This window comes from Drosophila ficusphila, unplaced genomic scaffold (genome assembly GCF_018152265.1).
Source record: "Drosophila ficusphila isolate 14025-0441.05 unplaced genomic scaffold, ASM1815226v1 contig_791, whole genome shotgun sequence".
Taxonomy (NCBI): domain Eukaryota; kingdom Metazoa; phylum Arthropoda; class Insecta; order Diptera; family Drosophilidae; genus Drosophila; species Drosophila ficusphila.
The window spans coordinates 9,338,684-9,360,228 of NW_025064737.1; the positions used below are offsets into that span (position 1 = coordinate 9,338,684).

The window sequence follows — 21,545 nt, forward strand, 5'->3', positions numbered from 1 at the left end:
AAAGGCAATTATAAAGGTCAACTATGGGAACTGCAGCTTTTTGCACTTTTTCCGGGGTGATTTGCGTACTGGAAAAACTGAAAGCTGCGGGCAGCTGTAAACTGCTTAGATTCTCTGCCTTTGGGCCCAGAAGCGTTTTTCCTTCCACCCAGCCGTCATCAGCAAACCTGATAAATGGTGCAGAAAGTTGGTAGTTCCCACGCCAAGTTCAGTTCATGTTGATTATGCTTTTTTTTCCAATTTTTTATTGAACGCTTTTTTATGGCAGGCTTGTACTTTTTCCCGGTGGTCGGTCGCTAATATGCAAAGATTCTCTGTGCGGAGCAGGAGGAGATTTTCCCATTAACTTTCGGCGAATTATCCGGCGCCGTAGTTACACTCCTCGCGATTCTAGATTCTAGAGAATCTCAGCTGGCTGATTAACCTTACAAACCCCCAATTTACATAACTAATCAGGCTGGTGCAGTTTATACTTTAAAGTGGTACAATATATGTTTATGCGTTGTTCGCCGTTAAGTAACAACTAGTTTGTGTTGGCCAGACCAAAAAGAAAAGCACTTATAACACTCTTAATAAATCCGGGCAGTGGGAATATCGAGCACAACGCCGTTAATTGTTTTGCCCCAAAGGGATACCAATTTGAAATTCATTTGGCAAGAGCCAGTAAACTGTGAATCTTCATGGCAGCCCGCTCAAAGGCCGTTCGCCAAAGCGCTTCCCACTGCCACATGGCTAAAAAAAAGGGGGATGGGGTGGGGTTTGGTTGGGGGAGAAGGTGAAGGTGGAGACAGCCGCGGCCATTATATTCGATGGCGGGGCAAGAGCGGCCTTACATACTGGCATAGCCAAAGTCATCAAAGTGCTACTGCTGGCAGGCCAAAAAGACGAGACGAGTCGAGTCGAAACGAGACGAGACTAGCACGAAACCAAACGAAACGAAACAAGGAAGTCTCTGTGGTGCTGCCTTGTGGTGGTTTGGGCCAAATTGCGGCACAGAACTTGGCCGCAACGAACGAGCCAACGAATGAACGAACGGAGGAATGAACGGGTATTGCTGCTGACGTTGGAGGAAGTTGGCTAAGAGTGGGGAGAGATGGCTAAGAGTGGGGAGAGATGGCTAAGAGTGGGGAGAGATGGGGGATGGCTGCTTCTATCTAACGAGTCTGACGACAAAGCGGCTTGCCGTGTTGCCCGACTCCCTCTGGAAACCACTTCGCTGCACCGCTGCACCACCGCACCACCTGGTAGTTATGTTAATATCGGTTACCTGACGTTCTTCTCCACTCATTCCCTCCTATTCCCGCTTATTCCTTGGGATTGTTGTTGTTGCTTTTGTGGTTTCTGATTTTCGTCCAATTTATTTTGCTTGCTTTACTTGTGGTCAATATTTTTAAGTCCGCTGCCCATGCGCAGACCATTTTTCTTGCTTCCTGCGACTATATTTGCAAAAGCCTGGCCCCCACACCACTCAACACCACACACAACTCCACACCACAGCACACACCACATCGGTATGGGAATCTGCGATGCATCTTTTGAGCCCGCAGAAAGCTGAAATTCTCCGCTATCTATGCACTATCAGTGTCCCATGAAGATGTTATCTCATTTTATTACAGTGGACGATGGCAAGAGTAGCCATTACATAAGCATTCCCAGTGCTTTGACTCTCGCCGGAGGAATTAAAGTGTGTTATCTTTGTGATAAATGCTCGGACCTCGGAAATTAAGTGCACTTCCGCATAGAAATAGATCACTTCTTTGCCATAGTTACTACTTAACTTACCGCTTGTTTCGTTGATATCGAAAAACGATGTGAACGGATTGTTCTCGGAGACCAAGCCGTAGCGAACCTCACGGGGGTTTCCCTTGTCGCCATCCTCTGCATGGACTTGTAGTATCTACAAAGATATAATAATCATTAATATATGTTTATTAAAGGTATATACAACTTATATTACCTTATCGCCTGGCAGTATTCCAGGTGGCAGTTTGGTGACTGGTGGAGCAGAAGTGAAGACCGGCGGCTGATCCTGAACATCCTGGACAATGACCACGATCTCCATTCCCGCTATGTTGCGACTATCCTGGCCAGGTTCGGCATAGGCATCCTATGGACATTTATTAAACAGTTGTTAAGCCATATCTTGGCCCAATTAATATTCAGCACTCACATTGGCTAGTATCGTTAGGTGGTACATGGCTTGCTTCTCAAAGTCTAATGGTCCTAGGAGGAAAACGGTGCCTTCTGTCGTCTCGGAAGATACGATTTTCTGTCTTATGGCAAACAACGGAGAACCCTGTGCGGCGGAAGGCAGAAGGATCCATAAATCATGGTGTTCGCTGGGTTAGGGGTCCCCACTTACCCATAACTCGAGGTAGACTGGTTTCTGGAACAGCGGATTCTTGCGGGCAATTACATAATCCAATTCCGTGCCGCGTTTAGCATCCTTTAAAGATAAATCGAGGTTGGGGCTTATAACTTTTGATATTTCGGCCGGTTAAATTACACATTTGACCCTGTCCGAATCCGCTTGTAATTTTGCACCATAACAATGATTATCGTGTACGAGCATCGCTTATGAAAAACGAATAGCATCTTCCCATTGGGAGACGTGCTTCTAATGGCTTATCTGATTACTGCTTTATTAAAGTGGTTACACTTGCAAAAATATATACCGGATTTTCTATAAAAGTTTCATAAAAGCATTCTATTCTTATTTTAACTTTAAATTATATTATATTTATTTCTGATTATTGCTTCTGATTATTTTTGATTATATCTTCTGGAGTTGGTATCAAATTTAAAAGGTGTACGGATAGGATAGATTTTTTATAGATTATAATGATCTTTTTTAATATGATTTTTTATTATAAGGAACAAACTATTGGAAGGTATTTATTTGATGATTACAAAAACCAAAAATCAAGATAATAATTATACGTTTGAACTTTCACATTTTTTAATCAGCAAACACACAAGAAACAGCATATCACTCTGGATAGAAAAAATACTTCATCTTCGGTAATATGGTGATGTACTCTTTCTATTTCTTATTAAATGCTTTTCAGACCCCAAGACCCCGAACAATAGATCTTTCCCCAAGTGCTGTGGCCGTGGCTGGGGCTCCCCTTTGCCGGATGTCTTCACGGGCGTTACTCGTAATTGGTAATTGAAACGTTCTGACCGAAGGCACATGTGCATGTGCATGAGGATATGGTTCTGGATGTGGATGGATAGATGGGCTGGTTCTCACCTCGGGGATCATTATGATGCCGGGCTTGTGCGGGAAGATGAGGTCGTGCGGCGTGGTGAAGTTGGTGGCCGTAATTGAGCAGAGCTGCGTGGTCATGCCGCCCTTGGTGTCCTTCACCGAGACCTGGAAGTCGTAATAGCGTCCCGGCTCCAATCGGCGCTGGAGCACGATGTTCGCCTGACAGACCGAGTTGTACTTGGTGCAGGGTAGCGATTCCACCTTGACGGTGGAGGCGCTGGCATCGCCCACGAACTCGAAGGTCAGCGGATAGTCGAACTCCTCGTCGGTGGCACGCAACCTGTAGATTACCGAGTTGACCTGTGCGTCCGCCGGCACCAGAACCAGGCGCATGCGCGTGGTCGGATCGAACTTGGGGTCCGCACCGTGGACGTGATGTGGACACAGAATGCCAATTAGGAGGCTGATTGTCAGCAGTCGATAGGCGGTCATTGCGCCCAGCCAAAGACCAATCGGACCGGCCACTCGCGATGGCCAGTGGTGCTGGTGGTGCTGGATGTGCTGCTGGATCTGCTGGTTCTCCTGCTGCTCCTCCTGCTCTTGCTGCTTCTTCTGCCGCCTATGATGATGATGATGATGATGCCGGTGGTGATGCTGATGCTGGTGGCTGTGATGGTGGTGCTGTTGGTACTGATGCTGCTGCTGCTGATGCTGCTGCTTCAGGCGATGGTGGTGCGGGGGGGAGGTAACTGTAGCTGGGGCGCAGTAGTAGCATTCCCTCCTCTGCCCCTGCCCACTGGGATCCTCCTCCACCGAGGAGCTCGTCCGTCGACTGATCGGATCCGTTCCCAGGCGGCCGAGCGGGATCTGTGTGGAGCGGTTCTTCTCCGGCTGACTACTGCTACTTGTGGAAGCCATTTCTGTAATTGGGCGATTGCCAAAAATTAGGGTTTCAGTAATTGCAAGCAAAGTATAAGATCTCTCAACTCTAATTCCGAAACATAAATATGCACAAATACTGCAAAATGCATTTTGCTTTTCTTTATAACGAGCTTGTTAAGTTAGGGCTAATTAACTATTCACGATAAAGCACTAATTTTGTAAGCTAAAGCCAGCTAATTATCATAATTACACCACTTAGATTAATAAACGAATTTAATTTAGTGTTTAACCACATTACATGGATTCATGGTCTGTTTACCATTGTTTTTTTTGAAGAGGCGACTTAAACTACCCAATTCATCAATGCAAATACACACGAATGCCTTAAAAGCATTTTAATATTGAAAAACTATTTGGCTTTCGTCTACAGTAAATGTGTTAATTTTTATTCGTGTTTAACTATTCATTATAAAACAATAATTTCGTAAACACAAGAAAATCATTATCATAATTATGCCAATTAAAAAACGTGTAAATTAGTTGTTTTAAACGAAAGGCACTTTATGAATTTGTGGACTGTTTACCATAGATATTTTTAAGACAAGATAACCAAAAATATTTTGTATAAATATTCATGAGAACACAAACATTTTATTTTGTTTATACAAAAACTGGGTAACCACATTTAGAACGGACTACATATTTTCAAAATAATTTTAATTGAAATTGTGGCTTATCATGATTAAAACTGTAGGATTAATCCAACGAAAACCCAAATTGAAATTTTCTTTACACAACAACAGCGCAACCTTGTTAAGATTTAATTATAACGCAATGCGTATCGAATGGATAGTGTTAATTCGGGGTTTAGAGGTGATTCAATTACATAGCCAATTTAGAGTACGACTTGTAATGCATCATCATTGATCAATGGAGCGGCTGGTATCTTAGCCATCCGATCTACATCCATGGATTTCCAAAAGGTCGTCTTGGGAAACGAGAGTGGTTGTGCAACAAAGCGTTGACCACGGCCTAAAACCACGCCGAATCATCGTCCAAATGCATAACTTTTGTGGGCCAAGACGAATTGTTGTGAGCAGCAAGTCGGGGCCAAAATGCAGTTGGATCGGATCGCTTCGGGTGTGTGCAAGTGTGAACTGGATATTAGGGTTTTAGACGGTGTCCGGTCCACGAGACGCCTGAATGACCAAATGGCCAACCCAAGCCAAACCAACCAAGCGACCAGCTGAAAAACCGAGAAACCGAAAGACTGAAAGACTGAAAGACCATCTACTTTCATTTTCCGTTCGGGGCGGACTGGGCAGCAGCGCTATGAAATCGAATTAGATTTCATAATTAATACTGCAGCACTTTCATTTTTCCTTAAGCCATCGCCATGACCAACAGAAGAGGCCAATTTGTACGGCTTAACCGCAGCCGAGGTGGAAGCTGACTGATAAATAATGCAATTAAGAGATCTACGACTGCTTATTTGTCGCACACCCCGCTTTTTTTTTTGTATATTTGGAGCTCTGAACAAAATGCTCGAACAGCAGGCCGCGTTGTAATATTATTAATTAACAAAATACTCGAGCTTTATGCAACAGCTCTGAGCTCTGAGCAGCGACTTTTCACAGCGATTAAGTCCAGTTGGTCAATGGTTTTCCGCCGCCTGTAATTGTATTTCAGCCACATACGAACCGAGAGAAATGAGCAAGTGAGTCGAAAACTAAGAGCTGAAAGCGTTTTGGCAACATGTTGAAATGGGCATAAATTATGAACTTAACACTCGGAAAGGTTAAAGCCGTCCTAATTACTTTTGTTTCGCCGAAAGAATGCCCGCCGTATATCGATTGCCATAAATGGTTTAACGTTTATTTTACTTTTTATGACTCTTTTGTAAGGCATCATAAAGAGTGAAAACTTGAATTACTTCGTAATACTCGTATGTTGGAAAGGGCAAGACTTTCACACATTGTGCGTAATGTCCGAAAAGATTTGATGGATCTCACAAATGGGGAAATTTCCTTATTGCTCAGAAAAGCCTCATAAAGTATTCTTTCATGGAGCCAATAAAAATTGAACTGAGTGGATTACAACTAATATGACAACTTAATAACTTTCGCCTTGTTTAAAACTGAATTGTATAGCAATTGAGAGATAGTTATCAACTCGTAAAATAACCGGCAGCAGATCTCATAAAGCTCAGATGACCTTTATGTAACTTGGCGCAATTAAGACCGCAAATGAAATGTCGATTCATCTGTTTCATAAAGAGAGTGGGATTATATGATGATTGTTCGGTTGGTTGGTTGGTTGGTTGGTTTGGCTGACAGGTAGCACTCGTACCTGTACACGAGTATGTGCTTCTCGGCCAGAAAGCACACCATGTATAGGAGATAATTGGGCTAAGTCTGGAGTTGGAGTTTCGTTCTCGGGCCATCATCATATCACCACCACTCATCATCGCGGGCCGACTTTTAGAATTGGTAACGCGGTCATTCAAGCGGTCACGTCCCGTCTGTCTAAACGCGAAAAAATTTTATTACGTTTAATCATGTGCGACAATTACAAGCGGTACTTTAGACGCATTTCTCCGAGATACTTGACTTAACTCAAGTCAAGCCTCTTGCAAAACGAATCGCTGTTCTTTCTGGTCTACTTGCTGCCATTTGAACGGCTCTAAAAACTTGTTATTCTAATGAAAATTCCATAAACCTTAGGGAATGCGATTGTTCTCGCTTTTAGCTTTGAGATGACTGACTGACTACTGACGTATACTTAGGTGGAGACGGCGGTTTGGCGAAGGAAATCGAGAAATAGATCGCGACGGCTTTCGTTTTCTTAGCCCAAATTGCTCAAATTGGTAAGTACACACAGCGTGAAAGATGATAAAGCTCGGACCGTAACGCTGACACAAATGACAGCGGACATTAAACGGTGTTGAAATGACAGTGTAGAGTTTTTTTCAGCTTTTTTTTTTTTTTTTGCTGTTTTTGCACTCATCCCGGCAGTTGGGCAAATTGAGGGGCTCCGACAGCCGTCCAGTGGCAATCTGGACAAAGGCAAAAAACGAGCGTTCTGGATGCTCGATTACAGCCAAATCGACCGGAGCCTGCAGACAGTAGCCGCGGCGAATCATTGACCAAATCCTGCGACCACTCGCTGATGGCCGCCTTGGCTGGCCCTCAGCGTTCACGTGTGTGCTCCACGTAATTACAAAACTGGCCGAGAGACAGCGGCACTACACTGCGGGAAAACTCCAATTAAAGTGGCTGATGTTGCACTTTCATTCATATAAAACTTCCCCTTTTATAAGCGCTTTCAAAAATATACATTTTAATAAATATGTAGCTTTTATTTGCATCCTCATGGTTACCTTATGTTTGAAAACTGGACACAAAAATATTTAAGTCCGGCAAAAATGTAATAACTACGGATATGCCTTTTCGAATTATGAAAGGCATTTTTTGTATAAAAAAGGAGAATTCTTTCTATCTATTTATAGACTGAAATTAATTCGCATTTTGTAATACATTGGTAATACATTAATATCAAATAAAATATAGTTTTACTCAAATTATTGCCTTCTGATAACATTTACCTATACAAATCGTATATTTTTCAAGTTTACAGAATTGAAAACTCTGGCACATTTTGTAACTGTCTGGTATTTCAAATCTATAATTCATTTATTCATACCTAAGTTTAAATTCTTGTATTTAATTTCTTATCGAACCCGTGCATCGTATTCTGCAACTGATGTTGCGAATGGAAAGTGGTAGAAAGACCTTGGCAGTAAGGAACTGTCTGCTGTTTTTCTCTCTGCAGCAGCAGCAGCTCCTTGTGGCCCGAAACGAAGCGAACCGAACGTCGGCTGCTTAAATTGCGAGCTCAGACTTTTTTGCGAACAGCTCGGCGGCGGCGTTGAGCTATTGGCAATCCGGTTTTGTCCGTCCGCCGTTCGTGCTAGCTGTATTTGCCAATTTCCAGTTTGTGCAGCTGCATCTAAGTGGCATCGCCGAGTCGAGTCGAGGCGAGTCGAGTCCTTAGCCACAAGCCAATGACCAGTTATGTCAGTCGCCGGATCCCAGGCAGCCCCACTTGGACTTGCAGTTAGCTGCTTGCAGCTTGGAGTCCAAGCAGTCTTGGCCGCTTGGATTGGGAGCTCCAGCATGGATTCGAAAAGTTGGAGGCGAGGCCACCACTATGGCCACCCGACACCCTCGCTTTTGGTCGCCGGCGTGTTGCAATATTTTCTGGCTGCTGCCACTGCTGCTGCTGCCCGCATTTGGCTTAGAAAGGCTGTTTGCCTGCCAGTCGGTCGGTTGGTCGGTCGATCGGTTGGTTGGGCTTACTATATAATGAATCTGTGTTATATGCACACTGGCGAACAAATGTGCGCCCGAGTGGCCGATAATGCATTCATTTGCAAGTATCGCCAGGCCCAGTTTGGTTCCAAGTTCCCAGTTCCCAATCCCAGTTCCCTGATCCATTCAAACGGAAAGAGGGGAGGCGAAAAGGGGCGGGTAAAAGGGGAAGGGGGATCTACTAACGCGGTTTGCTGGTTGCGCAACAATTGTAACACACGGCACACAATATATTTGTGCCATTTGACCGAATTTCTCTTAACACATATAAGCAGCCGGAGCAGTCAGACAGCTTGCCTGGCTGGGCTGGCTTAACCTGGCCAAGACAGCAGCAGCACCACTGGCAATGAAGTTGGCCCGGTGTCTCCATCTCCATCTGCAGATCTCGGCCTGGATCTCCAGCCAACGCCTTGATGTTTCGCTATTCGCTGTTCGGTGTTCGCCAGTTTTGCTATTTGCTATTTGTTATTTGCTATTTGCTATCTGCTACTTCTCTGCAGTCTATATATAGGATTAAACAATCGTTCACATAACGCCGCGGATTCAGGCAAGACTACATTTCTTCGCAGAAAGGAGTATGAGTCAGTTGAATTTATTACCACCCGAAATGGCTTAATTTGAGCCACTCAGAAATGCCTTGGAAATGGGGGAACACTTGGCCTGGCCAGCTGAATAATGTCCATAGCCTGCTTTTATTTAAGGATGACCTAGTTAGAAGAAGCATTGTTAAGAAACTAAAGAATTGATCTGAATATTTTTTAAAAATAACAATAAATATTCTCTTTTGATTTAAGGATACAATTTCTAGCAAAAGAATCATTTCTAAAAGTATCTAGGATATTGGGAAATCCTTTCCTAATAAATATTTTATTTTAAGTCCCAACTATTTTTTCCGTTTCCATATTTACACTTGAAATTTCCTTCCTTTGATAATTTAGTGTGGGAAACATTAACAACAGTTGCATAGTGGCATTTCCATTTCCTGTTAATTAAGGGTTTGGTTCGCAGACAGCCATTTCAATAAAGGATATTGACATCGATAAAAACCACATCAACATATTTGATTTAAGGCAGGAAATTGGAAAAGGTAAGTCGAACTGTTTGTGTTTTCCATTTTTATGAAACAACTTTGGCTGTTTTATTGATTGCAAGTGACCAGTGCAGTTGAGCAGAAATTGGCAGATCGCATTTGTTGGGCGGCGAGTGAAGGGTATGTAAACTTCGACCCGCAGAAAGTGATCAATGCCTTCCTGCTTTTGGGCCAAGTCTGTGGTCTAGTCTGCGGTCTACAGGCTATAGTCTATGGTCTTTAGTCTTTAGTCCATCGGTTAGTTTTGCCTATAGTCTGTGGCATAGTATTCCCACTCCATTGCGGGCGCGCCACAGCTCGTGAGTTCACTCTGGAGCAAAACAAGATTTTGGGCGTTGTTCAATTTTTCGGGCTGGCCCGGCTCCGGTTCAAAATCCAACTGCAACTTCCACAGCACGCAGCTTCGTGAGCTGTGCACTTTTGCCTCTTTTTTTTTTTTGTTGTTAACTCGGCTTGGATTCGGTCTTGGATTCGGATTCGGATTCGGGCTGGGCTGAACTGAACCGAGCTGAACTGAGTTGGCTGCAACTGGCTGCGACTGCGCCGTGGCTGCACACAAGTAGAATGAAAATTTGTGTTGCAAATAAAGTTGAACCTGATGGCAAACTAATCTGCTTCACGACAATAGAGCTCGCAGCCAGACAGCGGGCAGCAACAAACTGCTGCACTGACAAAAATCAGAGCTTAAAATAGTAGCTAGGATTGAACATTTATTATTTCGTTTAAAAGTTACTGGTTTTAATGATTTATGAAGTCCTAATTTGGTTACCAATTTAGTTAATAGTTACCAATTTAGTAAATAGTTAGTTACAAACAAACATTTCAAAGGAGCTTAACAATAATCTTGCCTCGCTTAAATGAGTAAAGAAGAAGTGGGTCTCAAAATAAGATCTTGTAATAGTTTTAGTAAAGTGAATATATCTTGCATAGATGGTCTTAATATTTCAATAAAAAAGTATTTAAATATATTATATCCTGGACAGCTAATTTCGATATAATAAATATTTATATCTCTGCACTTTATAAGTGAGATATATTATTAATTCCTTGGCTTCCCTTTTCCGTTTAAAGGTCATATAACACTAAAAAGTTTATACAAGAGTTTACCTTCCTTGAATGGTAGTTTAGGGTTGGAAAATGATGCTTCTGTAATTCAGTTTTATCACGCCTGCTTGCTCTACTTAACCTACACGAATTGCCAGAATTTTCTCGCTGTGTAGTGGCCAGCAGACGGCGCAGGCAGCTAGAGGCGCAGACTCGTAATCAACGTTTATTTCGTGGCTCGTTCGTGTCCCCCATGCGACCATAGACCGTAGACCACAGACCGTCGACCGTCCTTCAGCCAGCTAGAAGCCCCGTCTATCCTTTCCTGTTTCGACTCCAGGGGGTGGGGCACGGGCATCTGGATTGGGTTGGGGATTGGGGTTGGAGTAGGGGACTCGAGGTTTGGGGCTGGGTTTTTAGCTGGGTCTTTTTGGCCGGCTCTGGGGCTCTGGAACTGTGACTGCGACTGCAACTTCAACTTCAACTGAGACTTGGCTTAAACCAAAAACCCGAAGCCGCCGGCCGTTCCTTTCCGTCTTTGGGCTTTTTGTCTGTCTGTCAGCTCGTCAGCAGCATATACACACGTACACTATAGTTCGCTATTCATGTATTTGTTTGTCGATTTTTGCAGTGTACGTAGATATCTGCATCTATAAAGTTTTTATTGCCGCAGCTGCGGGCGTGTTTCTGGGTGCGCCTCGCTGGGTGAAATAAATACGCATAAAGGCAATATAGCTGAGCAAAATGGAAACAACAGGGATAACTACTGCTGCATGTCTGAGAACGGCAGCTTTTATAATCTACTATTCCCGTATTTTAATTGCGGACCATAAAGTGCTTAGCAAACACTGATTATTCAATCGCCTGTGGGAAAGCCATATCGATGGATTCATTAAATCAGCAAAAGATGGAAAGTCCAACCCACAGATTTTATGGAATATAAACAACTCTACTAAAAAACATGAATCCCAAATGCTTTTATGGAATATTTCCATTGTTATAAAGTATGAAAGTTATTACGAAGTTAAATGTAGCTAAAAATGCCATTGTTATTCAGGTTATAACTGGTTTCCTATCTTAAAATCAATGTTGACTTAAATACCTCACTGCTTTCTAAGAATTTTCGTTGTGTCTTGTGAATTCTTGGCCAATATCCACCAAGGGCGTAGCCACAAACACATATAGTACTAGTACCGCTCTCAAAATAGCTCGGTTTCTTTATCGTGATCACCGGCAAAGGCTTCATTTAAATTGTTACTAATTGAGAATAATAACGTTAGCACTTATCGCCATCATCAGAATTCCCTAATGGCCGAGTTTGTGTGTTCGGTTGACGTACGTGTTGCGGATGACTGAAAACTTTTTGTGTTGAACTCTGGCCGGTTACCCAGATTTTCTAATTATCGTCGGGGCCGACTGTGATGTTTTCCTTTCATCTCAACAATTCCAAGCAGCTGGCTGGCAACGTTTTTTAGTATTTCTTCTTCGTTTTTTTAGCCTTTGTTTCAGTTATTTTTCCTATAATTAACAACGAACGCACTGCGGCCTAGACAAGGTTCAGCTGCAGGCTCTGAGAAAAGCCGAGAAGAAACCTGGCCTGCAGTTCACAGTCGATTGTAAATGAAGAGCACAAACAATGTTGCTGTTTGGCTCCCTTTTCGACTCCAGACTCCACTCGACTCGACTACAGATCCCGAGTGTACTTGTGTACTTGTGGAGAGATCCCCCCAAAAGAGACGAGACATCGGGGGCTGGAGCACAGACTACCATTCGATTAGTCGGGGTGCCAACAACGCCAACGCCGAAGTCTGTGCAGCTTTTTCGGTTCCAGCTCGGCATCGGTTATAGCCATCGCCATCGCCTTAGCCATCATCGTCTGATAGATATTAAGAAACCCGAACAACCAACATCCACAGTCATCCAACGTCATCGCCCGCGCCTTCTTCTATCGTTTTCCAGCCAGGTTCGTCTCGCCTGTCGACTCTACTATTTTCCTGTTTTTTTTTTCTGATTTTTTTATCCGTCATGCTGCCGCTTTGTTTTCGGGCCACGGCTCCAGGTTCCTACGATCTCGCCTGGCAAACGCAGCGTAAAATAAAATAAAAATGTAAATAAAAGACCCCGAATGAATGCAATAACAGCAATCCCAGCGAGCAGCGTCATAAAATGGTGCGTGGGATTGACAGCGAAGACAGACGGACGGACAGAAACAGCGGATGATGCTCTTGGCCAGAGACAACAATCCAGGTACCGAGTTCCCTAGTTCCCAGTTACCAGTTACCAGATCCACCCTGGGGGCACTGCCATCGGCCAGTCGGCGATCCCCAGCCAAAGCGATCCGATCCAAAGCAATCCAAGTTAGCGATCCTCTAGCCGGCAGCGTGTTGAGTACTCAAATTGAATCTCGACTTTATCGGCACCCAGCCACGGGCCGCTGGCAGACACGAAATTAATTGGCTTAATTTATGTGAACTTTTATAAGAAAATGCACTCAGGCACTCTTTGCCGAGGTGATTTACATTTATTTTCGCATTGCCCGCGCGGCTTAAATACCCATCCCTCGCCATCTTCTAATGCTTGTTTGGATTGCCATAAAGCCGCATCAACCGAAACAGTCGGGCTCGCCATTGGAGTGGGAGCCCCACCGTTGGGGTTATAGTGCCTATATAGTATCCGAGTGTAAGCACGTCGAAAAACGCCTTTGCCGTTGGCCAGCCTTCAGCCTTCAGTGTTCGGTATTCAGTCTGCTGGATTACCAAGCGTCAACGGATGAGGGAAGCCGAAGCCGAAGCCACGCAGACGAGAAGCCCAGACAAAGACTGTGACTGATGGCTCGCTGGCGGACCAGCGGCCCAAGGCGTTGGAGCACTGAGCGAAACCAGGATCACAAGGATTACATTATGCAAATATGCGTGTAAGCCTCTTTAACATGAAAAGCCTCGCTGCCTTAAACAATTTGGTCTTTTTAATGCAAGCACTAACAAAGAATGCAATTTACTCAAAGTTAACTCTATTGTTCTTTAAACTTATAAATAAATTAGTTATATCAAAATTTTAAATACATTTAATTTGGGTAAAATTGTATATTAAGAGTCTTTACTATTGAAATTGAATGCTTCTATTCCATCCATTTAGCAAATACTTTTTATGTTTTCAAATATAATGTACAATACGTTACATGATTAACCCAAATTTCCAAGTAAAAGGTAACTTCTTGTTATTGAGATTAGAGCAAACATTACAGAGTTCAACTGTGCGCTTTTTACAATCACCAAATATGTTTTTAAACCATGTTCTAAATATATTCAATTCCCGATTAACACCGATTTCTTTCGGTGCAATCGACCAAGATTGCGATTGGGATTGGAGCGGAGGCCAGGGCTGTTTTGAGGAGCAGAAAATCTATTTGCGGCCGTTGTAAGGGATCGCCGCGTCGTTGTAGGCCATAATTGCTCTCCTCAATAAAGCAAAAATTTATTTCCACTTCGGCAAATGGGACGCGCTGAGAGTTTGGCCAAGAGCCTTTTGGCCAGAAGGGGAGCGGTACGCGAAGGGCGGCGGAGCGGCAGAGCGGCGGAGCGGACTGCCGGCGACTGCAGCGGCGACATTGTGGGCGTCGAGCATAAATAAATGTCTTTATGTGCCTTCGCGCGGTTATTGTTCTTCATTCTGCATGCGGTCGGTCGGTCGGTCGGTCGGTCGTTCAGCAACGAGTCTTCAGATTCGGAATTGTATTTTTAAGACGCGGTTGAACGACACTTTAACGACTCCAGTCAGTTGTTGGGCAATCGCCGAGAACTAGTCGCCATTACCTCGAGTGGGGCAGCCATCCAGTACGTGGATGTGGATATGTGGATGTGGATGTGCGTCCCGTTGCCTTGCGGCAAAAAAAAAATAATAAAAAAAACGAAACGAAAGACTGAGGCAACGAACGCGCTGCCGATGTAATTAACTTTCAGCTTACCACGTTAATCGGGATGCAGCGATCGAATGGCTTTCCAGTAGTCTAATTTGCGTCTCAGGTGAGGCCAACAGCCTGCCCCCCAATTAATAAATAAACTGAAGTCGACTTGCCTGCACAAGATCCAGCACACAATGTACCACATAGCACATACAACATACCACATCGAACATCCAAGAGGCTCGTACAAAATAAATCATAGAGTGTCGACCTGGCTAACTGACTGCACCCCTCAGCGGCGTGTCCAATTTGTATAAATGAAAGCCAGCGATGGCAGATCGATGGCCCGGGAAAAGTTAAACTTTCCAACCAGAGAGCTCAGTGCGCAAAAGAACTGAGCAAAAAAATGTGAGTAAGTAAGTAAGCACTAGTGCTAAACGAGGCACGAATATATATATATTTTCGATGCTTGGGCACGCACGTTGATGGGACGACGGCACATAAAACACAGCCATTATGGATAATTCTGCAGCATAAATTTTAAAATGCCGCAAAGCTGTCAATTTTGGCACTGCCCCGAGTAAAGTGGGTCAGGCAAGGTCGCTCCGCTGTTGTTTTTGTTATTTTTTTGTTTTCTTTATTTTTTTTTTTTGTTTTTATTGACGCACAGGTAAGTGGCCACCAGGTATGTAGTTTGAGCCAGAGTTTCAGCTCGAGTTTGTGTTTGCGTTTGCTTTTGCGTTGGCTGGTAGCCATGTTCGTGTGGCTCTACATATCTACAGATATATATATATATCTATATATATCTCGGCTAGTTCCTGCAGCAACAGTCGCTTACTTACTTGCTGGCTGCAGATGAATGTACATCGTACACTGTTATGTAATCCATCAACTTGGCCCGAACCATTTGATTAGATTCACCATATGGTTTGATGTTTCGGGTATTTATGGGGGATTATCCCCCAAATTACAATCAAAGTGGGTGTTTACTGGGAAATTATCCAATGAGATAATGGATTTCAGAAAAAAAACTTTGTCGTACATTGGGTGTTGAAAAAGCTCGTTAATTAACAATTAATCAAAACGAAAGATGAAGCATAACATCATAATTATTACCTATCAATTAAAGAGTTTCAGTTTGGCAAAAAAAAAAAAATTATAAAAAAATGGATTGCATTTTGATAAAACCCTATTATAACTTTAGAGATTATAAAAAAAGCATCTTGATTTAATTTACCAAATCAGTAACTTATTATGTATTTAAAAAATTACCTAACAATACATTACAAAGGAAAGTTGTTGTTCACTTGACTTTCGTATTGCTTATTATTGTCTCGTTTCAAGAGACTTGATTTATATATTTAATTTTCTCCCTGTCCAACTGTGAGCTGATTAATATGTACATACAAACTAGTTCAATTATACCTTTTGAATGGTTGAAAAGAGCTGCGATGTGAACTCCGGTGAAAAATCGTCGTATCTTCACAGTCGGACTGTTAATTTTTAACTTTCCATGTGGTCGCCTTATTTATGCAACCCGAATTCGAGCACTCCACTGATTTTGTTTGTCGTTTGTAATCAAGTGATTGACATTTTCGGACCCGCACTGAATATTAATAGTCCGTGTCTTAAATTCGCTGCGGCACATTGGATACCAAGTTAAAGGCACATTTTTAAACGTTTTTTTTTTTTTTTTTTTTGGTATTGTTGGTCCTTCCGCGTCTTCAATAAATTTTATTTTGTGGGAGACAAGAAACCGAAGAAGCCGAAACGTCGAAAATTGAAACCGAACCGCTCTCGATGATCCGTGTTTTCTAAGCTGCTCAGATAACCAATTTGCTTGTATGCTTGAATGAACCTCGAACGACCTTGCCTTCGGGTTAGATCAAAGTCGATCAGATCGCTTCGAAATTAATGGCGGTGGGGGGCGGTGCCGGGGATTCTTTCGATCCCTGTCAGTCACTACTAGGAAACCATACTGTCGGGTAACCCAATACCGGAGCTGATTATGTTTTTTATTTTGGGAAACTTTGCGAATTCGCTAAACGTTCTGGCGATTAAAGCGCAGTCTCCGGTTGCAAAACAGAAATTCAGAAATACAGAAAAGTATGTACAGCGTCAGCAGTTCAGCGTCCACATTAAATTGCTGCAATTATACTGCCTGGCCAGCTCCCCGATTGCGATTGCGCTGGCGATTCCGAAACCGATTCCTATCCCGATTTTGAATCCGATCGCAATCACGATTTAATCGCGGTTATATAGCGCCTTGTATGCCGATGCCGATCCGAGTTGGTTGTAAAGCGCACCGCCGCTGAAATGCTACTGATGCCGCCAATGGTCCGGAAAGAGTGCTCGACTAGTGGAGCTTATCTGCCACTGCCGATGGGGAGAATTCTCCGCAGAAAGACACTGAGAAGCGGAGACAACGAAAGCCGGTTATTCGGCTCTGCGAAAGACGAAGACGCCGAAGACTCTCATTCTCTTTCAACAACAACAAAACCCACTCGACTCCGGCGACGCTCTTGTTTTTGTGGGAGCAGCAAACCCGTTTCGCTCGCCGGTAGGTACAACAACAACAACAAATAATAACAACAAAAACAACAACGATATATCCAATGAACCTTGATATATTCCCAATAATAAACAAGCCTGAGAACTATCGGAAGCGGACGAGTCCGCAATTAATCCTGCAGCTCTTGTATTCGGTTGCGTTCGCACATGCAAATGGCGTTATTTTCTTTCAATTATTTAGCTATTGGCCACAAATTCGCTTGGCTTATACAATAGGTAATTTGTTGCCATTTTCGTGACGATCAAACACTTTGCAAGCAGCAGTATAAAGCCATGAAGTCTTTATTGCACCTTATATATCGGTGCTTATTTTAGCGATTTCGTTAATCGATTTTAAACCAGAAAATCACAAAGCGTCTAATCCGTTTGATTGTTTTAAGCGAACAACCAATCAGTTTTAGTGCTAGAAAACAGCAAGTATCGAAGTCTTACTTTAAGATCCTTAATGTGTTCATCATTTATTTTTTATACATTCAGCAAGGGTTACTTGCCGAGATAATGGTTAAGTTTATGATGCTAAGACGGTTTCGAAATATTATTTTAAAGGTGTTGGAATTATATAAATTTATTAAATAAATGTGTGTATTTAAGAGTAAACGTTTAATTCTATTATCTTATCAGTTTAATGGTTGCATTTTAAACTTTTTGGTTTTCAAAATATTGGTTCTCACCAGCATCATAATACCTATTGTAAAGGTCATTCTTGTAAATGGTTAATAGTCCTCTCAACCAGGCCGTGACTATGCTAATATTCGAGGCTCACATGTTCTCGATTAATGAGTTATGTCCGTTTAATTAATTTGGCCGAAAGGCCCCCACCTAACAAATTAAAACATTTACAGAACCGATGTTTGGTTTTTTTCGGGTTGGTTTTCCGCGGCGTCGGCGAGGAAAATGCTACACACGAAATTGCAGTAATTCGATCATGTTTCCAGCTTGTTCAATATGTGTAATCGTGTTCTGTGCTATTTATCTTATGACCTGCATCTAATGCAGTCGGCAGAGCGCCGGAGCAGCCTATCGTAGGTACATTAAAATATTTCCACTACCGCCGCCGTCTGCTGTCTACTGTCTATAGGATATTTATACACGGGCCAAAAATGAGGGGGGAAAACACAACAACAACAACAAAAAACGAGAAGAAAAAAAACACAATGAGGGCGGCAACCTAAACGGGTTTACCGAATCCAACTCCGAGTCCAAAGCCGAATCCGAGTCCCAAGCCCAAACCCAAGCCCAGAACTCGGAGCAGATGTTGAACCCATTCCTCATATTAACCTCCGTGTGCATGGAGTTTTTCTTCTTTTTTTTCCTTTTTTTATTTCGGCTGCAGTTGGAAAAACTTGAGATTTGGCCAACGGGCCCACGTGGTGACACACTTTTCCAAGTTTTTTATTTTCGGGTTTTTCCTTTTTTTTTATTCCCCCCGTTGGTCACGTCTGTTTGATGACGAAGCCGGAGCTATCCTGAGTTTTCCACATCCCAGCCGCAAATGGGGTCGACCCAATAATGAGGACGATGTAGCGAGAGATGGTTTATCCGAAAATGCCGATGGATTGGCTACACCCTAAATCGAATCCACTAGTTGAGCCTTTTGGCTTTTGGGCCTTCGATTAGGCCTTACCTTGAACACACTAACTTAGCGGCGACTAACCTATTTGACCTACAGATATTAATTCTGGTGATTACCGCAGTCTGACCTTGTGACCACTGGGCCAAAAAACAAACACCAATGCAGACTGGTCGAAGGAGTCGGCTAAGTATAAAATCGAACACGTCAAATGTCCATTACCATTACCATTAATGTGCATACCTGAGTAGGTAAGTTAAATACATGTAAGTAGTGGGAAAGTACGCACAGTTCAAGTGCAAATAGGATCCGCTTTAGGCCCACCATCAAAATAGAAATTACCTCATTTCGGTTAAAGTCGTCGGTTAATTCTCGATTCGTTGTGGTTCATTATCCCTCGAAGCTCGATTCTTTCAATTTCAGGCACTTGATTTAAACCACTTCCGGGCAATCGTTTCGTTTTTAAGGCACAAGACAGCAGTAAAACAAATGTCATGTTGTTATTCCGAATTCAATATTTGCCCTAAGTTTTGGGGCTTTCACTGTCATGTTAACTTTATCCGCATGGAAGTTTACTGGTAGATATTCCTCAAATCACGCGATGCGCTTCGGCAGCGCAACTTTGACAGCCTGCAACATGTGGCATCGAATTGTTAAGCCCCAAAGGTCTCTGCATTGGTGCAATTTCGTTTTATTGCCGCTTATCAGCGGGCTTTTTTGTAAGTGATTCCTGGGATTCACCGGAGAACTCAAGACACCGAAAGCGATTCCCAAAGCGAACTAAACTAAGTGAATTGAAAGTTTTCACACGTACTTCGAGAGTACATACACATTAAGCCCTTTTTTTGTCGATGCTCTATTTAGGAAGCCAGCTTTTACGAGATGGCTTATCGGTCTTGGTTTTGGTCTTGGTAAGCACACTTTAGCAGAAGGCTAAAAGCAAATTTTAGAGGTACAACAACCTCGGATCCGCCAAGCCACCAAGGCACCCAGCAGTTATCGCAGCGTCGCCACTTTCTCAAATTATTTTTAGGGTAATCAATAGAACGAGGCGGCGGAAAGAGAAAGAGTTCACTGCCAGAAAATAATTAATCTGGCTTTTGTTGAAAATGTTCGGCCATGTGGCCGATTTTTCGCTCTTCTGACAGCCTTGTCGTGTTTTTTAATCCGTCAAATCGGGTTTATTGACCCGAAGTAATTTCACATGTCTCGCCAGAGATTGATATATTCGGGAAATTAAGTTATTAGGAATTATATTTATTTTTACTTTACTTTAATTGGATAACTATCGTTTGATTGGAACACTTTGTTGTATAATCGTTTAGCACTTGTCACATTACAGAAAATATAGGAAAAACGCGTCACCGAACCGAGGGAAATGTAAGGGAAAACCCGCGAGCTACCGCTTGGCTCGGAGTCTTGACCACGTCTAAAAGGTCTTTGAATTTGATTTGCATGCGAAGGGCCCAATCGCCGGTGGGACGACTCCACTGGAAAGTCGTGGGTCGAACGAAATAACAACCTTCCCCCGAGAATGTCCGAGTAAATTAATGAATTAAGCCGCGATTTATTCAGAGTCCGGCAGTAAGTGCATACTCTTACAAGGTGTTTCGGTGAACCGGAGGACCTTTCAGTTGAATTTGTGGCTCCAGCGAATGTCATTGGGACACCCTAGTCCAATTTGCATACATATTCCCGAAGTGACCTCTCTCTATTTTTTTCCACCGCTGGCACCAGCACCATGGTTACCGGCCATGGTCAAAACACGCTACTGGACTTTCCATTAATTTATACAACAGGATGAATGGTGGCATGAATCCTAGCCACACACATTTCCCACCGCTACACTTTGTGGCTTGGGGCACGAGGCGCAAGAACCTCAGGTGGTTGAAGCCCGAGGACCAAGAATAGAGAACCGAGATCCGAATACCGAATACCGAAATCAGAAAAGTCGAGGGTCCGAGGAGTTTTTCCACACACCCACAACTCGAGGTATTCGCGGTGGGTTTGTGAAAGGCAAACTGAACGAAATGTTTGCGTTTCCGGTTTGACTTGTTGAGGTTTTATTTGCATGCGAGCCCAGCTCCCAAACCGCCGATTGTGGGTAGCATATTGGAATACTTAATTATTCCCTATTGGCGTTCATACATTTTATTCTCGCATATTCACGCAATCCACGCAACTGACCCCCAGATCGCGAATCAAATTCTGCCTTAATGGCCATTCCCTTTCAGCGAGATTTCCCGCGACTTTCGTGCATCCAACCGAATAGTTGGGCGGATTTTTTGAAATAGCCCAATTGGGGTCAACCGCCCAAAGTGAGCTACACTTTTCCAATAAAAAGTGAGTTATGAATTGCCTCAACTTTCTTAAAAAAACGCCGCTTAGATTGGGGGATGTACTTTATGGGGCTAAGACCTTCGTTTATCCTTGGGTTTATGAAACATTAGGAGTAATAATACTCGAAATTTTATGGAAATGGCTTTCAAGGGCACATCTAACATGATTAAACACATTTTAATAGCTTTCCGTTATTGGGCACTTGTTATTCAAAAAAAAAAAAAAACAATAAAATAAGTTTAGTTATAGGTATAATTAATAATATTCAAGGATACTCGTTAATTGTCCTCGCCATTAAGCCATAAAGTAAAGAACCCTACAGTCCTCAAAAAACTACTGTTATTAATCATACAACTTTTAATTATCCACATTTTTGTTTTATACATTTTTTAATAAGTTACCAAATAGAACCACAATAGTAATAACCTATTTAAATAATTTAGTTACATTGTTTTTCTTCTTATTTAAAATAAAAAAATAGTTTAAATGGCATTAAATAATAATTTCTGTTTTTGTTTTGCTAACAACAATTTATTTACAATCTAAAATGGAAGGGCAACACTTTC

General features: G+C 42.8%; 1 protein-coding gene across 6 annotated transcripts in view; it reads right to left on the minus strand.

Moving 5' to 3' along the window:
* LOC108097431 (cadherin-86C) overlaps positions 1 to 19,872 on the minus strand; it is a 28,353-nt gene extending 8,481 nt beyond the window's left edge. For 5 of the 6 annotated variants that reach the window (XR_001771780.2, XM_017199719.2, XM_017199704.2 and 2 more), the window contains exons 1-6: positions 15,924 to 16,841; positions 3,254 to 4,131; positions 2,363 to 2,446; positions 2,171 to 2,296; positions 1,958 to 2,107; positions 1,783 to 1,897 (exon numbers count right to left, since the gene is read on the minus strand). Coding sequence is in view for 5 of the 6 variants with exons in the window: in XM_017199719.2 (XP_017055208.1) it covers positions 1,783 to 1,897; positions 1,958 to 2,107; positions 2,171 to 2,296; positions 2,363 to 2,446; positions 3,254 to 4,129 (1,351 nt within the window). In the remaining variant the exon portion in view is untranslated. Of the gene's footprint in view, positions 1 to 1,782; positions 1,898 to 1,957; positions 2,108 to 2,170; positions 2,297 to 2,362; positions 2,447 to 3,253; positions 4,132 to 15,923; positions 16,842 to 18,981 lie in introns of those variants that run through there. The other variant, XM_017199711.2, reaches the window with a different exon arrangement.
* Positions 19,873 to 21,545: the final 1,673 nt, after the last annotated feature.